This window comes from Aphelocoma coerulescens, chromosome 6 (assembly GCF_041296385.1).
Source record: "Aphelocoma coerulescens isolate FSJ_1873_10779 chromosome 6, UR_Acoe_1.0, whole genome shotgun sequence".
In the NCBI taxonomy this organism is placed as follows: domain Eukaryota; kingdom Metazoa; phylum Chordata; class Aves; order Passeriformes; family Corvidae; genus Aphelocoma; species Aphelocoma coerulescens.
The window spans coordinates 16,236,666-16,254,942 of NC_091020.1; the positions used below are offsets into that span (position 1 = coordinate 16,236,666).

Below are 18,277 nucleotides of genomic sequence, written 5' to 3' on the forward strand. Positions count from 1 at the left end.
AGACGCCACAATGCAATATTCAAATGCTGACAGCTGTCTTCAATTAGCTGTCTTCAATTCCCCTGCTTCGGATTAATAATTCCATGCCATTTAATACAAAGGGAAAAACCCACAACGTTCCTCATAAAAAAACCCAAGCAAACCACAGTATTGCTAAAAAGTAGAAGTTTTTCTTTTACAGGTTAAGCAAACTAATGCAAAGTTACAGGTTCCTGATTCCCCAACTATTTGAGCAGCATCAGTCTTAAGAAAATAAGCAACTCCTTTAACTGAAATACTTGTTGTACCAAGTTATAATAAAGTTTCAGCTATTGTTTCTCAGATATTATCCACTCCAAATCAATTCCCTGCAAAACACTTCAGCATTCACAAAGCCAGCTGCAACAACAAATGGAGAACAACAGCATTTGGTGGTATTCATCTGTGTGTTTTTCACACACTGTGACAGACCAAGAGGGTTAGACAAGACAAGAATAGGGATCAAGTGATGGAGATAGGATGCTACAAATGGTGCTGATTTACTGTTAATCAAGTTTGCTCAGAACACAGACTAGAGGGAATGTTCTGACCTGAGGGCTCCCTTGGTTTTGTTTTCTCTGAACGTTTCTGTACTTTTAAAATATTCACATACTCATGACAAGCAAGCTCAACTAAACAAATGATCTAGCAAAAGCAGCAAGGACACGACATTGTAATGCAACTCTCAAGTATTTCAGGCAATTAGCCACAGGAAAAACTCTAAAAATACAGTTTTCTCCAAGAGGCTTGTATGGCAGGATGATATTCTCATCATGGAATGAAAGTATTTATACACACACACACATATACACAGTTTTTTTAATAACCAAAACCATATTCCTAGAGAGAACTAAGTGATCAACAAATTAGCAAAATGGTCCAGAGAACAAAGCAAGATTCAGTTTGAATCACAGGTACATCAATTTGTTCACAAAAAAAACCCCAAAAACAAACCCAAAAAAAACCCAAAAACAAAACAAAACCAAACTCCACCAAAAAAAAACCAACAACAACAACAAACCACAAAAAAAAACCCCCAAACCAACAAAACCACTATCAGGATTATTTGGTTTTATTTTTCTATCCATGCAATTCACTCATTAAATTTGCACATTACACTTCTTACTGCCTGTAAATAGTGCAGAACCCCCCAGTAAAAATTTGGGTTTTTTTTTTAATTTAGGAACCAATCTGCTTCTCTTATTTGCTTTTATCTTCCTCCTTCTCCATTGCTACTACCCCTGTAAGCTTACTAACAGTACTAAAACCCTAATGGGATCTGTGTTTACAAGACGTTCTTATACCTCTTATTTCCTCAGCGAGAGTTATGCAACTCTATCTGATCACATAAACATTTTGCAGCAGTGAAATGACACTGAAAATTATGTCAATGAGTTGCAAATGCAGAGATATAAGACCAAATTGAAAGCAAAAAAGAATTTGGAGGAGGCCTGCATTAGTCCTAAGCCACACAATGACATTTTAATGTACAAAGCAGTTGAAAAGATGAATAAGCAACATAATTTTTTCATTAGCATTTACTGGATAAGACTGATGAGATTCATAGCCACAAACCATTAAAAATACAGATACCAGATGGGCAGATTACAGTCCAGAGTTGGAAACTTCACACTTAACTGACAAACTGCAGCAACTATTACTACACAAATTCCATTACAGCCATCACAACATTTTAAGAATGGCACTTCTTTTTAACCTAATGCAAAAAGGGTCATTTTATCACAGGAGGGTGTCCAATTCACCAACAAAGTCTGTGCCACCTGCAGCAAAAGCCATAGCAAATTTCATCTGAATTCAATTTCTGAAAACTGCTTAACACTACATCACAAACAGCTCATATGTGTAAGTCTAAATATTTCATGGCTCAAATTATCTTTTGGCTGCTGGATTTTGATTTCCCTTCGAAATAAGAGAAGTACATTATTTGGCTGATGGCATATGCATATCTCCTGGCATCATGACTTCTTCCAAGAATAAGATAGTTTAGGAAGCTATAATTAGTTCCTTCTATAAGGCAGGCCTTAATATACATTAAAATATCAGAAAAACAACACTTGTATTTTATTTGCACACAAGCCCTGTAGAATTGCAGAATACAACTGACTGCAGATTTAGAAGGGGTGAGTGGGTGGGGGATTTTTTCAAGTGTCAGTAGTTTTAAACCTGTTAAGGCTTGCAGCTCCCTTTCTGCACATTTCTGACAAACCCATTTCATGACGGTTTTCTACATTTACTCTATGGATTCCTACAGAGCTAAAAAAAGCCCACAACTGAAAACCAACTGACTTAACTTCGCTCTCCTGTGGAGAAATGGCATCACCACTGTGCTAACATCAATCATAAAGACTGCACCTCAAAACAGTTTTTGCTAACGAACCTGAGCACCTAACACAGAAAGAATCCCACACTCAGCACAACTCCTGCTGTTTCAATATTAGACTGAGTTAAAATTATTTTACCTTTATCTTATTATTTTTAAAGTTACATCTTTAAGCGTTCCATTGTCATGCCAACTCCTAACACTTTCATGAGACAAAAGAAGCTCTAAAAAAAGAAAGCTGGTGAGGTTTTATAATGGTAAGCGATAACTGACCAGAGAACTAAAACTCAGATGATGCACGATGTGTGTTTAAGGTCCAAGATTTCTATCACATTAAGAATTTAAAGAGGCGCATGTCTGAAAACTTTTTCTGCACTCTGAAGGTCAGCTGGCTGAAGAACAGATTTCCCTTCTTCTCTTACAAGAGCTCTCTTCCTTATGTCCTTAAAGCATCATAGCTACAACATTCATACTGCATTAGAAACCAGATCTCTACAAAGCAAACCACTTCAAAAACATCTTCAGAACAACAGTTCAAGGAAAATGTAGAAAGCTACAAGTTACATTTGGTAACAAAGAATATGTTTGATGAGGGAGGGGAAAAATCCATTATTTGGTTTCGTGACTTCAGGACAGAAACACCAGCACATCCCTCCATCACTACCTTGAAGTCCTAAGATCCTACTCACCTATGTTCTGCCTAATGGTTCAAGATCTTGCTGCACATGCATACAACACACCCGCAGAAAACATCTGCTCTGAGAAAATGTAAGGACCTCTTCAAACACAAATCTAGATCAGAAAGGAGTTTTTTCCATTTAACTCTATTGCTAATCCTATGCAATAACTGTGAAAATCTGCACAAGGCTGTGTTGATGAAACTGGAATATTCTGTGGCTTTTTTTTCAACTCTCCCCTCCTCTAACATGACTTGAGATCCCAAAACTGTGATACCAGTATTAGTCAGGTAATGCAGCATTCACAACTTGACAACCTCCTCTGGAAATCCAGACAAGAAAATTCTTAATTCAAACCTTTCCATTTCCTTCCCTAAAAAAAATTAATTCATTTCATAAAAAGAGCAGCCTGGGCAAGCAACCGACAGCTGTTAGAAATCCTAAAATAAACAGCAGATTTTTGTAAAGCAAGACAGACAGTGCTACAAAACACTGCATTCATGCCAGGGCTGGCCAAGGTTTCATGACAAATAGGGCAGCTTGCATTCAAAATAACTCTACAGCTGATGAAGCAGATTAGCTTCAGGCAAGTCATTTCCCCTGCACTGTTACTCCTTGCTCTCTCACCCCATGCAGAAAGCATTCTGCACAACCAGGATTGTGCATTCAGAGCACAGACATCAAACAGCTCCTGCCTCCTGAATGCAAGGCTCAGTATTACCAGTTATTCCCACTCCTGCCCCACACAAGGTGTTTTAAAAGCTCAGAATTCAAAATTATCTCCAGTGGCCTATGACAAAAAAAAGCAACAAAGACCATCAGGGACCAAATATTTTTCTGAATATAGACGATGGAACACAAATCAAAAGTCTGACTTTACCACATCTGAGAATCAATCTCTATCAAGAAGTATTGATATGTTTTCAGACACAAAAGGAAGTCATACAAAACACCACGTAACTTATACTATTTCTTGTGCTGCTCTCTACCATTAGTAACCATCCTTAAGTATAACATGCAAAATTAATCTCTAACCAGTTTTTCTCATGTGTCTAAATAAACCCCAGAACAGTATTGCTTGGCCTCCAAACAAATGCACTGGCAAACACTGAAGAGCTGCACTTACTGAATGTATCAGCATGACATGAGGCCAATTTTTGGCAGGCTGATGGGAAAATTATTGTCTGAAAGGAATAGACAAAGGATCAGGCAGGGCAGTCTCACCTCTAGAGTTAAAAAAAAAAATTAAACATCTATCAGGAACTAAAAGAAGGTATCACCTCTTAATATCACCAACTGGAAACCATTAGAGGTTTAAATATCTATTTCATAAATGCAAGTCAAAAGAAGTTAGACACCTAAACGCTTTTTAAAAAAATCTTACCTGACTCCTTTCTCTCTCCTTTGGTTTTGTAAAAATCTCCCCAATTCTAACCTCAGGTCTATGGCTTTGTGGAAAGTTACACAGCTCAGTCAGCAACATCCTTCAATTCCAGGTTCTCTCACCACACATGCAGCAGAGCAGTCCCCAGCTAGCCTGAACCCCACTACCAAACACAGACTTCCAAAGGTGGCAGTACCTAGCCTGCCTTAAGCTCTCAGCCCCCATTAATTTCTCTTACTCAAGGTAAAGCATCCATCTGATCATTTGTTAATAACCTACAGCTGAAGAAAGTCCCTCTTCTAAACGAGATAAACTCCTTTCCCCTTTCCATTTTCCTCACATTACCTGCAGGGAGAACAAAATGGGCAAAACAAAACTGGGTACAAAGGCACGTATGAAGCAAGCAGGCGTCTGCAGAATGTTTACAGAGGAGGTGTTAGTTACAAGCATGTCTATTATTTTCAGTGCACAAAAATAATAGCAAAAGCATCCCTGGAAAACTGTGAAGCACTGATTAACTGCAGCCCATTGCACGAATCTGAACAGGCAAATGAATGATATCTCCCAAGATTTCTCCAATATCACAAGACTGAAGCAAAGTCAACCATCTTCTGAAAATGTTCACAGAACACAGTTCCTATTCACTACTGGACAGGCAAAACTAACTCCCTGTCCTTGGGAAGGATAAGAAGCTTAGCTGACCCCATGCACTACTGCTTTAAATGCAAGCAAGTATTCAATGAAACTTTTAGACATTCTAGGTCAAATAACAACTACACCTTCTCTGCAAGACATGCATGAAAGGCCTAAGTTACAAATATTTTCACCTGGAGCTCTGGTAAACAAATTTACCAGCTATATTTCTTTTTCCCTCCCATCTCAGCATTCGCTGACCTAAATATGAGGTAAGAAATGGAATTACATGCAATATGCAACAGGAACTGTAAAGAGCTCAGGAGAATTACTAAATTATGCCCTATAGACTTCACAAATGAATTGGCTTCTCAGAAAAAATGGTGATTTCATTTGTACACCTATTAATTACATACTACCTGCAGGACTACCATGAAACTTAAATGTCAAACCCTTACCAAGTATTTTTACATCAGCAATCATTTCCTAAAAGCATGGAACTTGGGCATTCAAGCCATCATCAAGCTATTTAATTAGCCTCTGACACAGATTAACAAGACTTCATGTTGGTACACTCTGCAAAGGATGAGACAAATGTGATTTTACCACATAAGAATACCAGTATAGAGATACTAAAAAGAAAATAAAAATACTAAAGAATAAGTCTCAAGAATCACAATTGGTGATACACAAAGTCAGGCAAGTACGAGCATATATGGAGAACAGTAAACCTGAAACAAGACATGGACAGGTTCCATAAGGCCATAAAATACCCAATATTCACAGGTTCAGAAATTTCTCTGTACTTCAACAAAGAATCTTGTTTTGTCACACACATTGACAAGATGCCATCAAGAATGGCTCTAATGCACATAGGCATTATTTTAATGAATATCTCTAAGAAACAGTCTAGATGGTATCTTGACTGCTTTTATTTTAAGGTTGACTCACTCTTTCTTCCTTTCTGACTGGGGAGACATGCTCAAAGCAGCATCTTTAGAGATCTCAAGTCTAACGAACAGAAAAGTCACAATTAACTTTTTCCAATAGTTTATCTGCAGGGGCATTGGGGGGGAGGAAGAATATTAATTGCACTTTAAAATTGCATTGGTGTTTTCATGTTCAGGTCTCCATCAATGAATTATTCATGTTTAACAGTATTTCTGGATAGCAAAGAGTGATGACCATCTGCTTAAATTTTTCATCTTTGAATAGAGGAAGAAGCCAGAATCAGTGGCCCAGGTGTTCACCTGCCCACTGCTGCAATAAGTCACCCTGTAAAGGTCTTAACCTGGGAGAAAAAAGTACCCCTGGATGCCTCCCTGTAAAGACTCACTCCTTGCAGACAAATTCTGGGTAATATTTCTTTTATCACGCTACCTATTTCTATTTTTGTAAAAAAAGGTGGACTTCTTTTTTTACATTGTTTTTGGTCTCTGAGGTCCCTTTTGTTCATTCTCTCAACTATATTCTCCCTTCCAGCATCCAGCTTTTCTCCCACAAAGGGGCAGGATTTCTTCTGAGCACAGATATTCTTCTTCCTCGCTCCATCTTATCAATTTATCCTTTCCATTTCTTTTACATGACAATTTTTATCCCAGAAAAAGAAAAGGAAGCTTGAAAGCCCTACTATATGTCTCACAATCACAAGATAAACCTAGCAGACAAAAGAAAGGCAAAAAAAGTCACTTAGACATCAAGAAGTAATACTCAGGTCCCTCTGCTTGCAGCAGCTGAATGAGAATGTTAAGATTTTGATTAAAGACACTACTCCTGCAATCTTTTCAGGTTTCCTCCTATAGAAAGAGAATGTCTTACCTTCCAATTTTTTTCCTCACACCAGCAGAGATTTAGGTAAATATAGAAAAATCAACACACAGCTTAAACACGTTCAGCTTCTGTCTAATTGATACTGGTAAATACTGACATCTTCATTTTTCTTAAATTCTTTTTGTTCCAGCAATCTAGAAACACTAATAGTGATTCATCGCAGAAGGCATTTTTTATTAAAACCAGGTACTTTTCACAGCATCACTTTTCTCAAAATACACAATTCCAGAAGATTTTAATTAATAGGTATATTGCAACCTGAGAGAGCTCCTTTGTTTCACTCTTTTCAAAAACAGTATGTTTCCAGCTGTATGGAAGCAAATACAGATGAACTAAAAATAATCAAAACAGCAAAGTTTCCACAAATCTTGCTGATAATGCTTAAAGCACGTGAAGAAATGTGCTCAAAGACATCACTTTCAGTCCTTTCTGTTAAAAATGCTACACAACTACCCACAGCCTTGCCAGAAATAAAGAAACAAAGAAGAAAAGATGCATCAAAGAACACACAAACTAGGAGAAGAATGAGAATCGTCTGATTGGTAATCTTACACTTACTGCTTGAGACTACACAGCTTCAAAGGAGGCAATTTAGATATGTGTGATATAGTATTTTGAAATTTGAATCAGTATTTCATGTATTTTGTTCATTACACACCACTGCTCTTTAATGTTAAAAAAAATAAAATTCTAAATGTAGTATTTTAGCTAGTTGACACATATGTGCTTTGAATTTTACATTTGGAGGGTTTAGAAGGATGTTACAAAACAGAAGGAGGAAGGAAAGGGCTTAATACAGATAAAGTACATTAAAATAAAGTTGAAAAAACTTATAGCTGTGACACTATTTTATATTAGTCTTTTAACTACTTTACAGTCTTACACTTAGATAGCTGATACATAAAGTTGTTGGTCGAAAAGCAATGAAATTTTAAAGACATTATTCAACTTTAAGAACTAAAGAATAAATAGGTTTTGACTTTCGTAAATGTTTCTTATTAAACAAACAAAAGCTTGCAAATCAATTATCGATAGTCTAAATAGACAAATATTTACTCCAGAAGTTCATTAAAGTATGCAAACAACTTTTGAAACAGTACATTCCTTTTTTTCCTCTGGAACAAAGTACTGTATATTACCTAGGACACAAAATATTTAAGAGGAGATGCTCTTTGCTCCCGGTTTATAACTGACATAAGAGACACTCTTCAAATCACTGATGTCCTTTTCTGTTCCCTCAAAGGTAATGCTGGGGAAGGAAGAGAAGAGGGTTTTGTGTGTTTGTTCAAGAGACTGCAAAACAGAGACTGACTTCAGAGAGGGGAAAAAAGAGGCCTGGCCACAAGTCAACACGTGAGTTTTACTCCCACAACTCATATGCTGAATGATTTTTAGTTTGGGTATATTAATACCTCTAAACAGACTTTCCTAAGTTTGATCAGTTGACTTCTCATTTCTTCCTTTCTCATTATAGAAATATAGACTGTACAAAAGGTGCTATTTTTCTGCATATAGGTTATGCTATGGATTGGTTGCTGTTCCTCAAACTGAAGTGGAACTCCAAAATTGTAGACTTGAATATTAAATCACACTTAACTGGTGGGTCTTCAAACATTCAGATCACTTCACTACACCATGACTAGAAGTAACACCAAACCAGAGCAAGAGGAGCACAGATTGCACAAGGGCCCACCACAATTCATGAAGCCAGGAGTACACCTCCACCCATTGAACAAGCCTCCCTGGCTTCTTGAAACTTCCCATCACTTTGTGAACTCAGCAGCTCAGGGAAAAAGAATCCCTAACAGGGAGATGGGGAGATAAAGAACGGGATAGGAAACAAAGGCAGAGCACAATTCAGAGCCTAGGATCAAATCTGAACTCTTATCCTTGCTCCCCCAGAGGTAAACATGCCATGGAAAAGAATAACCCCCGAAGCTTCAGTAAGCCTGAACTGCAAACAGAGCCTCTGTGATCTCTGGTCATTCAGCAACACGGGGATCTCCACAAGGTGAAGAGAAAGAGAAAATAAACACAAAAAGAAAAATCCATGGAAGCCAGGAAGAAAGATGAGTAGAAAGATGAGACAAAAGAAAATGAAACATTTCCCCATAGAAAGGCAAGACATTAAAACAGGCAAAGAATGTGAAAGACTTTTTGGGAGGGGAAAAGAAAACTAAAGGAAAAGGCCAAAAAATCATAGGAGAGATAAAACTGGAGGGGCAAATTAAAATCTCAGTAGTAAAGAAGTATCTTTTCCTGATAGCTTCTTTATGTGGTTTCTTCAGTACTCTTTTCTGAAGAGAGGGATACACACATTTGATTATCTCAGAAAGGCACAGGAAAATGCAAATGAAGAGATCTATGAGTGAGGATCATTCTCAGTTTGTCCTTCTTCCAAAAGACAGAGGTATTAATGCATTGTGAAACCACCTTTTTGTTTAGGAAAACTTACAGACAGCTTCTGAAGTTTGCATCCCAGGCCTGAAACTGTGCACTTAATCATGCCCATCAGTCTTGACAAACCACTGTCTATGGAGCTTCCCTGAACCCATGTCCCCTTTATACCTTGTATTTATTACAAGGCAGTAAGTCCCTTCCTCAACCTGAAGTTTTGCTTCTGCTCCATAGCAAATCAACATCATCAGCAGCTATGGATTAGAGTACAAAACCAGGTGAAATTCATTTACTAAGGTGAGAAAATACAGAGAAACCTATCTTCTGCTAGCAGCTAAGCCCTAACTTTCACGTTACCTTTACTCTTTGGACAGCTGATCCCTGCTTATTTCACAACCATTTGTATCTTCTCATCAACATTTATATCTTTAGAATTCTGCTGCTTCTATAAAGAAACTCACTAGGGAGCCATATAATGCCTTTGCTCACCAGTTACTGTTTTAGCATTTTACTAATGAAGTTGGATATACTGTAACAGATATATTTGAGCTAGAACAGATTTGTCATGTGTTGTATTAAATTAGAAAACACAACAATCAAGACATACTACACCTGTACCTCCCAGAAGTGTGAGTTTACTACCTAATCTTCCCCTTAATAGCAGAGGCACAAATAAAGTAGGAAACGAAAAAAATCAGTTGTAATACACAGTAATGGCTGGTAACAAAACAGCAGCAAACTACAGTCTCCATCTCCAGCTTCACTAGGCTCAAAGATGATACCAGCATACTAGACTCTGGGGTGATACCAGCATTCTTCTCTGAAAAGACCAAAAGTCTGAAGAGCACAGTATTAATTTAAAAGAGACTAAATATTCCTCCTGCTGTTTTCTCAAGTTACTGTTTGAACAAGGGTTAACTTTAATTTCTTAGTTACTGGCATTCCTGAGGAAGAAGCAGTGCTCTCTATGCCATTTATTCTTTTCCTGTATAAATCAATGAAAATCAGTCACTGTCATTTTACCAGTATAGACAATGCTCAGGCTTTGATCTCTAAACTGATCATATCTTCACCTCAGGCTCTGTATATTCTCTGCCAATGATTTTCTCTATACAGCTCATACTTTTGAGACACTGTGCCCAAAACTTCACATTGTGGGTGCTCCTAAGTTTGAAAGAACAAAAACTCTCTGGGGCTGGATAATAAGAATATTTTCTAAGAGAGCACTACTGTTGGGGTCCCTCCCCTGCCATGGAGCCCTGAGGGGAGGCACGGGGTTTCCCTGCCCCTGCTCAGCCTCGTTCCCCATTGGTTGGTTTGTGTTCCCCTGCGCGGGCAAAGGAGCTCGGGGCTGACTGTGAGAGTTCCTCGGCAGAGCCCGGCCATGCGGCTGGGGAAATAAACATCTCTGAAACATCTAGCAAGAATCCGTCCGTATATATTTCTTTTCCACGGGACTCCTGGTTTGATATAGGCGTGTTGCAGTATCCCCACTGCAACATAATGGTGGAGAATTGAGGCCAGAACGATCCCCGATCCCTAAGCGACTGATTTATGTGAGTAAACCCTGGAAACTTTGGATTCCTCTTCTTGGTTTTGTTTCGCTATTCCATATCTGGACTATGGAAGAATTGTGGGAAATGGGGCTCTCTGAGCCACAGAAAAAAATGTAGCTAGAAGTAAAAGGAATCCTTGAACAACAAAACAGAAAAGTATTAGAACCGGGAGATCTTGAACATTTTTTTATCTGGCTTTTCAAAGGGTTCCCCTGTATTTCTCGAGACTTACTTTTTGATATCGGACCTCCTGGATATTATCAGGAGTGTTACTGGAACGAGATCTGTGATAAGCTAAGCGATGGACGAGCGATAGAAGCTGTCCGCGGATCCTATGTAATCACTGACGCTCTTCAGGAGCATCTGTATGGTCCCATTACCCCTAAAGCAGAAGATCATACTTCTCCCGTGGCCGAGACCACGTGGCGGCCACCCCAGGAGCGTATGACTGAGCCGTGCCAGCAGAGGTGCCTGTGCTGGATGCGCCCGGCCCCCTCGGGAGCGCGCGCCTTACTGCGGACCCCATCCCTGTCTCGGGGTCCCCGGCCACCCGACCGCGAGTGAGGGAGCGACGCCGCAGGCGCCATGGGTGCCGTGGGCCACGAGCAGCCAGGAACCGGAGGTCAGCGTGGAAGCCCGCTCTGAGCATACGGCTCGGAGAGCCCTGTGGAGGGGGAAGCGGCGGTTTCCACAGTGACACGAGAAGCCGCGCAGTGCAGTGCCAAGCCGGAACGGGGCCGCTCTCGAAGCAGCGTGGAGTTTGCGGAGCGGAGCCGCTCACGGGGTGTGGGGCCAGCGGCGATGGCAGCGCGGGGCCGCGCAGAGCCCAGACAGGCGCTGGAGCGGGGCCGTGCAGAGCCCAGACGCGCCGGAGCGGGGCCGTGCAGAGAGCGCAGAGCGGCCGCGGCGTGGGGGCCCGACCGAGACGTCGGAGTCGGCGAGGCGGCGGCCACGCGGGACCGGCACCCACGACAAACACGCAAGCACGTGATAGGAGACGTTCTAGCAACGAAAGTCACAGGAACTGTGAAATGGTACAATGTAAAAAACAACTGTGGATTTATAACACGAGATGATACAGGGGAAGATTTATTCATCCATAGAACTGCCATTAAAAGGAATAACCCTAAAAATTACCTGCAAAGTGTAGGAGATGGGGAAGTTGTTCAATTTGATATAGTGCAAGGAAAGAAGGGTTTACAAGCAGCGAATGTTACTGGGCCTGGAGGTATTCCCGTCAAAGGCAGCCGTTATGCACAAAATTATAAACAATATCCATTCCAGCAATTTCCCTACCCACAGCCTAATTTCCCCTTTTACCCTATACCCAATATGAACCCTTTCCTAAGTTTACCCTATCCCCAGTTTATTCCTAATCCGTTTTTCACTCCATGGCTTCCTTATACAGTTCCATTTCCCTACAATTCCTCTCCGATGCCGATGGGGGGATGAAAAGGGGGAGGGAAGGAACCCTCTCCTGCCTCAGTTTCCCCACAGGCATGTCCAGAGAGTTCTGTCTCCCTTCTGTCAGCCCTAAGATGTTCCACAGAATCTGTTTGGACATTTAAAGACTCAGGAGGGTGGCTTGTTTTGTTTTGAAACTGTCCCTGTTATGTTTATCCAGTTGTCTTCATTCTCCTTTTATTAAAATAAAACGGGTGAGATGTTGGGGTCCCTCCCCTGCCATGGAGCCCTGAGGGGAGGCACGGGGTTTCCCTGCCCCTGCTCAGCCTCGTTCCCCATGGGTTGGTTTGTGTTCCCCTGCGCGGGCAAAGCAGCTCGGGCCCCGACTGTAAGAGTCTCTCGGCAGAGCCCGGCCATGCGGCTGGGGAAATAAACATCTCTGAAACATCTAGCAAGAATCCGTCCGTATATATTTCTTTTCCACGGGACTCCTGGTTTGATATAGGCGTGTTGCAGTATCCCCACTGCAACACACTACCTGCATCAATTCTTAGTCAGGTCTGACGGGGTTTTGCGATACAGTATACAATAGTTCAAGCTTACAGTAAAGGAAAGAAAAAAAGTCAAGTTTGCCCACTAGCTGCCTACTGAAAACAAATTCAACACAACTCATCAGCACACTTCCAACCAAATCCACTGTGAATGAATAAATATAAAATGAATAAATATCTTGTGAAAGCATTACTTAACAATCCTACAGTATTAATGGCAGCTTCTTATGTGTTTGGTAAATATTTATGTTTCAGAAACTGTGAAACAAAGAAGGGTGGGAAAGAACTTAGAAGCTTTCAGGAAGAAACAAAGCCACAGTGGGTTTGAAGAGATAATGAGTGTACTTTAACATTTATTCTTAAAAATTCTATCAGAAAAATACTTATGTGAAGATAACAGATGATAAAACGTTTGCAGAGAGACTACACTTACTCCAATTACCAATGAAAAACACAACTGCTTTAAAAAGCAAGAAGGGCATGAGAGAATCATAATGGTGGCTGGGAAAGAAAAGACTGTCCAGAAAAGCGGAGAAAAGGCAAGTGGGTGCATTCGTTAGTAGATGGGTAACAAAGTGGTCGACTGTAACGTGATATGTAAGAAAAAGAGCTGGAGTTATAAACCAACTCTAAGAACCAGATAGTTCTGAACACGCTGCAAGGACATTGTATTTCAAAACATCCATTCACCTTAACTTCAGAGCAGAATCCTCTGCTTGAGCACTGAAAGCCTCTAATCAATGATGCATACAGGTAATGAATGGTCAAATACCGGTTAGAAGCATTACACCACTCAAAATTAAAAACACAAGGGGTAAAGCAAGCAATCAAGGCAGTCTAACAAGAGAACAAGGCATTCCTAAAACGAACATTCCAAATCATGACAGGACTCCCAGTACACCCAAATCTGACATGTTTCCTCCAGGATTTCAGTGCAGGTGACTCAGTGGAGATGGAGAGTAGTTTCAAAATCTAAGGGCATCTATGAAGTGGACACAATGCATTCCTTCTTCACATTAGCAATTCTATGTTTAAGGAGAAAATTCCTTTCTAGAGTGTAATATAGGAAGACTATAAGAAGACTTTACCGTAACAGAAATTAAATGAGGAAAAAAATAGCAATTACAATTCTATTTTTCTGATGTAGCTATTCAAGATACCTGATTTTATAAAGAAATCAGTTCCAATGATTATATTAGAGAAACTCAAACATTTCTCTCCCTCTCCCATCATTTTTTTAGCAAACCAATGGAGTGGTTCACAAACAAGTGAATAACTCATCTTTTTGGCAACCCTCTGCAGCAAATACTCCGTGTATTTGCAACAAGCTGCCCCAAGCCTTATTGTTAAATTTCCAGTAAGCATGACAGTAATATTAAAAATACCCAAGAAGAAAATAAAAACTTGCAAAAAGTAAGAAAGCCATAACTGGTGTGTGTGCAGGTAGTTTGTTTGTTTAAGAGCCAGAGAACAGCACTTCCATCAGTCTCAGGGGGATTATCTTTGAACCAACTAATGAAGAACTAGACACTTAGAAGGCCAAATTGAAAACAATTGAAAAAGCTAGAAATCCTTTCTATTACATAACTTGTCTGGCTAATTCCACACCAAAACACAGGCTGAGCTCCAAACTGGAGAAAAAGACTAACAGAATATAGTACCTCTTGTTTTCTCTTAGCACTTAACAGAAGAACCTAGTGTCTAACCTCATTTTTTGTTTGAACAGGCAACAGGACACAACAAAATGGCAAACTGTGGAAAGAAAAACACACAGCTCAATTTGAATTATCACATTTGAAATTACTCACTACAAGCTACAACCTCAGGACCTAGCAAGTTCTGAATACAAACTGTGTTTTCTGACTTAAAAACACGGTCAAGAAGAGGTATTAAAAATAATAAAATTGGTACAGGAGTTCTGAAATCCAAGGAGATTCAAGACAATGACAGATCTCACGTCAGACCAGACTTATTGGCAACACACTGTGTACAGTAAAGTACCTGCAAGTACCTGCAATGGTAGTATCACATGATTTCATAGTGTGAATAAATAATTATTTAGGCCACAAATCCACATTCACATTCTTCTCAAAAATAACTCTGACCAGAGCCTGGGAATTTCCAGCAAGGGCCTTAAAGGAGGCAGCAGTATCCTTTCAAAATGTCCCTCCTGTTTAAGTAAGACTCTCATACAAAGGAATGAGGTGTCTCTACAAATAAAGCCTGAAATATATGAACCAAGGCCAAGCAATAAAAGCCTTGTCTATGCAAGTCTGCAGAACCCAGAACAGCATCTCACTACGGCATAAATAATTACAATTATCACAAAAATGTTAGCTATTGTTGTGATATGTTAGCTCTGTTTTACACATCAGAAAAGAGCCTGAAGATTGCAAATACACACAATCTACTGAAGTAGCTTTTCCTTTTAATGCAACAAGTGGATGACAGCAGAGAGAGCAACTGCTGCTTGATTTAATTCGGTCAGGAGAGCTCAAGGAACTAGGTCAAGACCCAGAAGAACATGCACTCATACACTGAACCGGTGGAGAAAAGTTGGCTAAAAGCATCTCAAAATTGAAAAAAAGAATCACCTCTGCAAACATCAGTCTGACTTGCAGAGCCATACAAACCAATTCCATACACCTTTGCCAAACTAGAGATGTCTTTATTTCCACACCAGTGTGTAAACAAAATACTATATGTATATGTATTTGTATGCTTTGCCCTATGCACAATGCTTATTTCTACATCTCAGGATTCACAGCTTTTAAAAATGCCAACACAGTTCCCCTTCTTTACAGTAGCAGAATTTGAAACTTCATCTGCTCTGGAAAGCCTATGGTTAATGCAAAGTGTACTTTCTGGTACTAAACCAGTGAAAACTGAACACTTGTCCATAGCACAACATGGCCAGATTCCAACTCAATTCAATATAAATTGCATTCTCAGATCATGTAAGGCCAATATTCAGAAGAGAATAAAGTTTTGCAGTTCCAGGTAGGGAGATATCAATGAGGCAGGTGATAGTTACAAAGATCAGCAATAACAGGAAAAGTACTGACACTGGCCTGAAGAAACAGGAGATAAAAGGAAAAGTAGAAAGAGCTTGTGTAATTTCTGTTAACTATGTATCTGGCTCTGCTTAGTGCAAACATCACCTGAATTCCAGGTTCACAATGCAGTAGAATATCAAGTTTTGTTAAAAAGAAAAAAAAAAAAATCAAGCAAAGAGCTAATAAGTATATGTTAATTACAAATCGAAATTACTATCAGCAGAAAGGAAATAAAACAACTCTTGAAGCAGGCATACTGTTGTTAGCCGACTTCTTTGTAACAGTGTTAAGGCCCTCTTGCTACGCTATTCCAAAAGAAAGAGCTAATTTAAAAGAAAAACGAGAAATGCCAAGAATCACACAAGGAAAATGGACTGCTCTATACAATGACGGCTTACATGGCTTTACATGAGTAGCTTTATAGAAGTTACAAAAACCTCTATGAAATCTTAGTGTACTTCGATCACAGCATGTGGGAACCTATGCAGTTATTCCCAGCCAAGTCTGCAGTTTGTTTATAGAAAACGGTTTTCAGATTTCCAAGAGCAATCCCACAAAATCTACTCAGAAGAGCAGCACCACAATACCACGAGTGCATGCAGATGAAAATTCACCTGAAAGACAGCTTTGTCTTAAGAACGCTGGTGAACTTACAGTTTCAATCTTTGGTCAAATATTATCCCGACAATGAATCCTACATAGGAATTCTCTCTGCTGCTCTGACTTTCCCTCTGCAGACCTCCTAACCTACCATCCCCCTTGCCCCACAACTTCCACAAATCCAAAGAGTATCCCAATGAAACCGGGTGACCTCACCTTTCATTTTGACAGTGGGGGAATTGGGTCCAGCCGATTGCTTCCTCCATCCTCTCCAGTTCTGGCAAAGGCTCTCTGCCTCAGAGATGAAGGAACAAAGAGAGTCTTCTTCAAAGCGATCGGAGTCTTCAAATGAAAACCTCTCCCCGTCCTCCCACTCTGCGAACATGAGTTCCATCACATCCGACAGGCGACGTGCGGGAAAAGAAGAAAGACAGGAACAGCACTGCTCACTTTTAACAGGCGAATGGACTTGAGGGCTCTTGCAATACTTAAAATCTCGGGTTTGATTTGATCCCCATACTACAGTACCAGGAAAAAACAAAGTCAGCGCTGCCTGAGGTGGGAGAAGCAGGAAATAACTAAGGGGCAGCTCGTAAAAATTCCATGGGGGGGAAAAAAAAGTTCTTTAAAAAGTTAAAAAATGCTTATGTCCACAGAATGTACTTGAGGCGGAGGGGGCCGGTTAGTCCATGAGAGCTGCCTCCAGGCGGGACAGGTGCCTGCCGGGCACACGGAGGGTCCGAAGGCTCCCGGCGCTGCAGGACGAGGGAAGGGGCCGGCTTCCTCCACCGAGGCTCCCGCGGGGGGACCGCCGGTGTCTGTGCGCAGGGCCGGGTCTCCCTGAGGTTGTGCTTGTCTCACTCCCGGCGCAGGAACCGAGGGGAGGGCGGGCAGGGGCACCGGCGGGGGCTGGGGGGGAACAACTTCCCTCCCGCTCGCGGGGGCTTAAAAACGGCCCGGTGAGGCCGGAGGGCCGGCGGAGGGGCGGCGCGACCTCCCGGCTGCTCGTCACGGGCACCGGCACTAGCAGCGGCGCGGGTGGGCAGGCAGGCGGCGGCTCCGGCCTCACGGGGGCGCGGGCGGCGGCCGGCGGGGAGCGCCCGGCGCTGGTCAGGCGGGCAGGGGCGGGGGCAGCCCGTCGCCGCTCCGGTCGCGGTGGCCCCGCGGTGTCTCTATGAGCCCATGACCGGCGGGCCCCGCTGGACGCCCCCGAGCCCGGCGCGGCCCCGGCGGTTCGCGGCCCCGGCGGGTCCCGTCCCTGCCCGGCGCGGGCACCAAGATGGCTCCGCGCTTCCCAGCTTCACCTGCGACACCCCCCGCCAGCTGAGCGCCGCTTCCGCCGCCGCGCTTCCGGCTTCCGCCGCGCGGGGCATGCCGGGCGGGGCTGCCGGTCCCAGCCCGGCGCCGGGAATGCGGGAGAAGGAGCCCCGGTGTCCCCAGGGATGGGCCGCCGAGCTCGGCTGGCGCCTGCCTGCCGCTGCTCACCCAGCGGCTCGCTTGGAGCCGCTGTAATAAAACAAAAGTCTGTGTATTGTGCCCGCCCGCACCGCCAAAGGCAGCGGGAAAGCGCTAGCTGTGCTAAAATCTGGGGGTTACCCCGGAACGCACCGAAGATGAGTTGCATGAGTAGAAATCACTCAGCTGTGATTATCTGATTGGAGATGAAAAAAATTTTTGAGTTCTCAGTAACATTTTCTATTAGAAGAAAAACAAACAGCAGGAAAGGAGACCGAGGGGGGGAAAGGAAGTGAAATAGGGGACCGCAGCTCAGTAAGTCCTGTTCAAGTGCAGGGACTGCTTTCCTCCGGCCGAGAAATCCCCTCGCTCTCT

General features: G+C 41.9%; 1 protein-coding gene across 3 annotated transcripts in view; it reads right to left on the bottom strand.

Annotated features, from left to right (window-relative positions):
* Nucleotides 1-17,734, bottom strand: part of ZSWIM8 (zinc finger SWIM-type containing 8) — a 59,041-nt gene extending 41,307 nt beyond the window's left edge. Inside the window, exon 1 of one of the 3 annotated variants that reach the window (XM_069019357.1) lies at nucleotides 16,664-17,734. In XM_069019357.1, the coding sequence (XP_068875458.1) occupies nucleotides 16,664-16,841 (178 nt within the window). In that variant the 5' untranslated portion in view covers nucleotides 16,842-17,734. Of the gene's footprint in view, nucleotides 1-4,471; nucleotides 4,615-16,663 lie in introns of those variants that run through there. The other 2 variants (XM_069019356.1, XM_069019358.1) reach the window with 2 other exon arrangements.
* Between the last annotated feature and the right edge of the window lie 543 nt (nucleotides 17,735-18,277).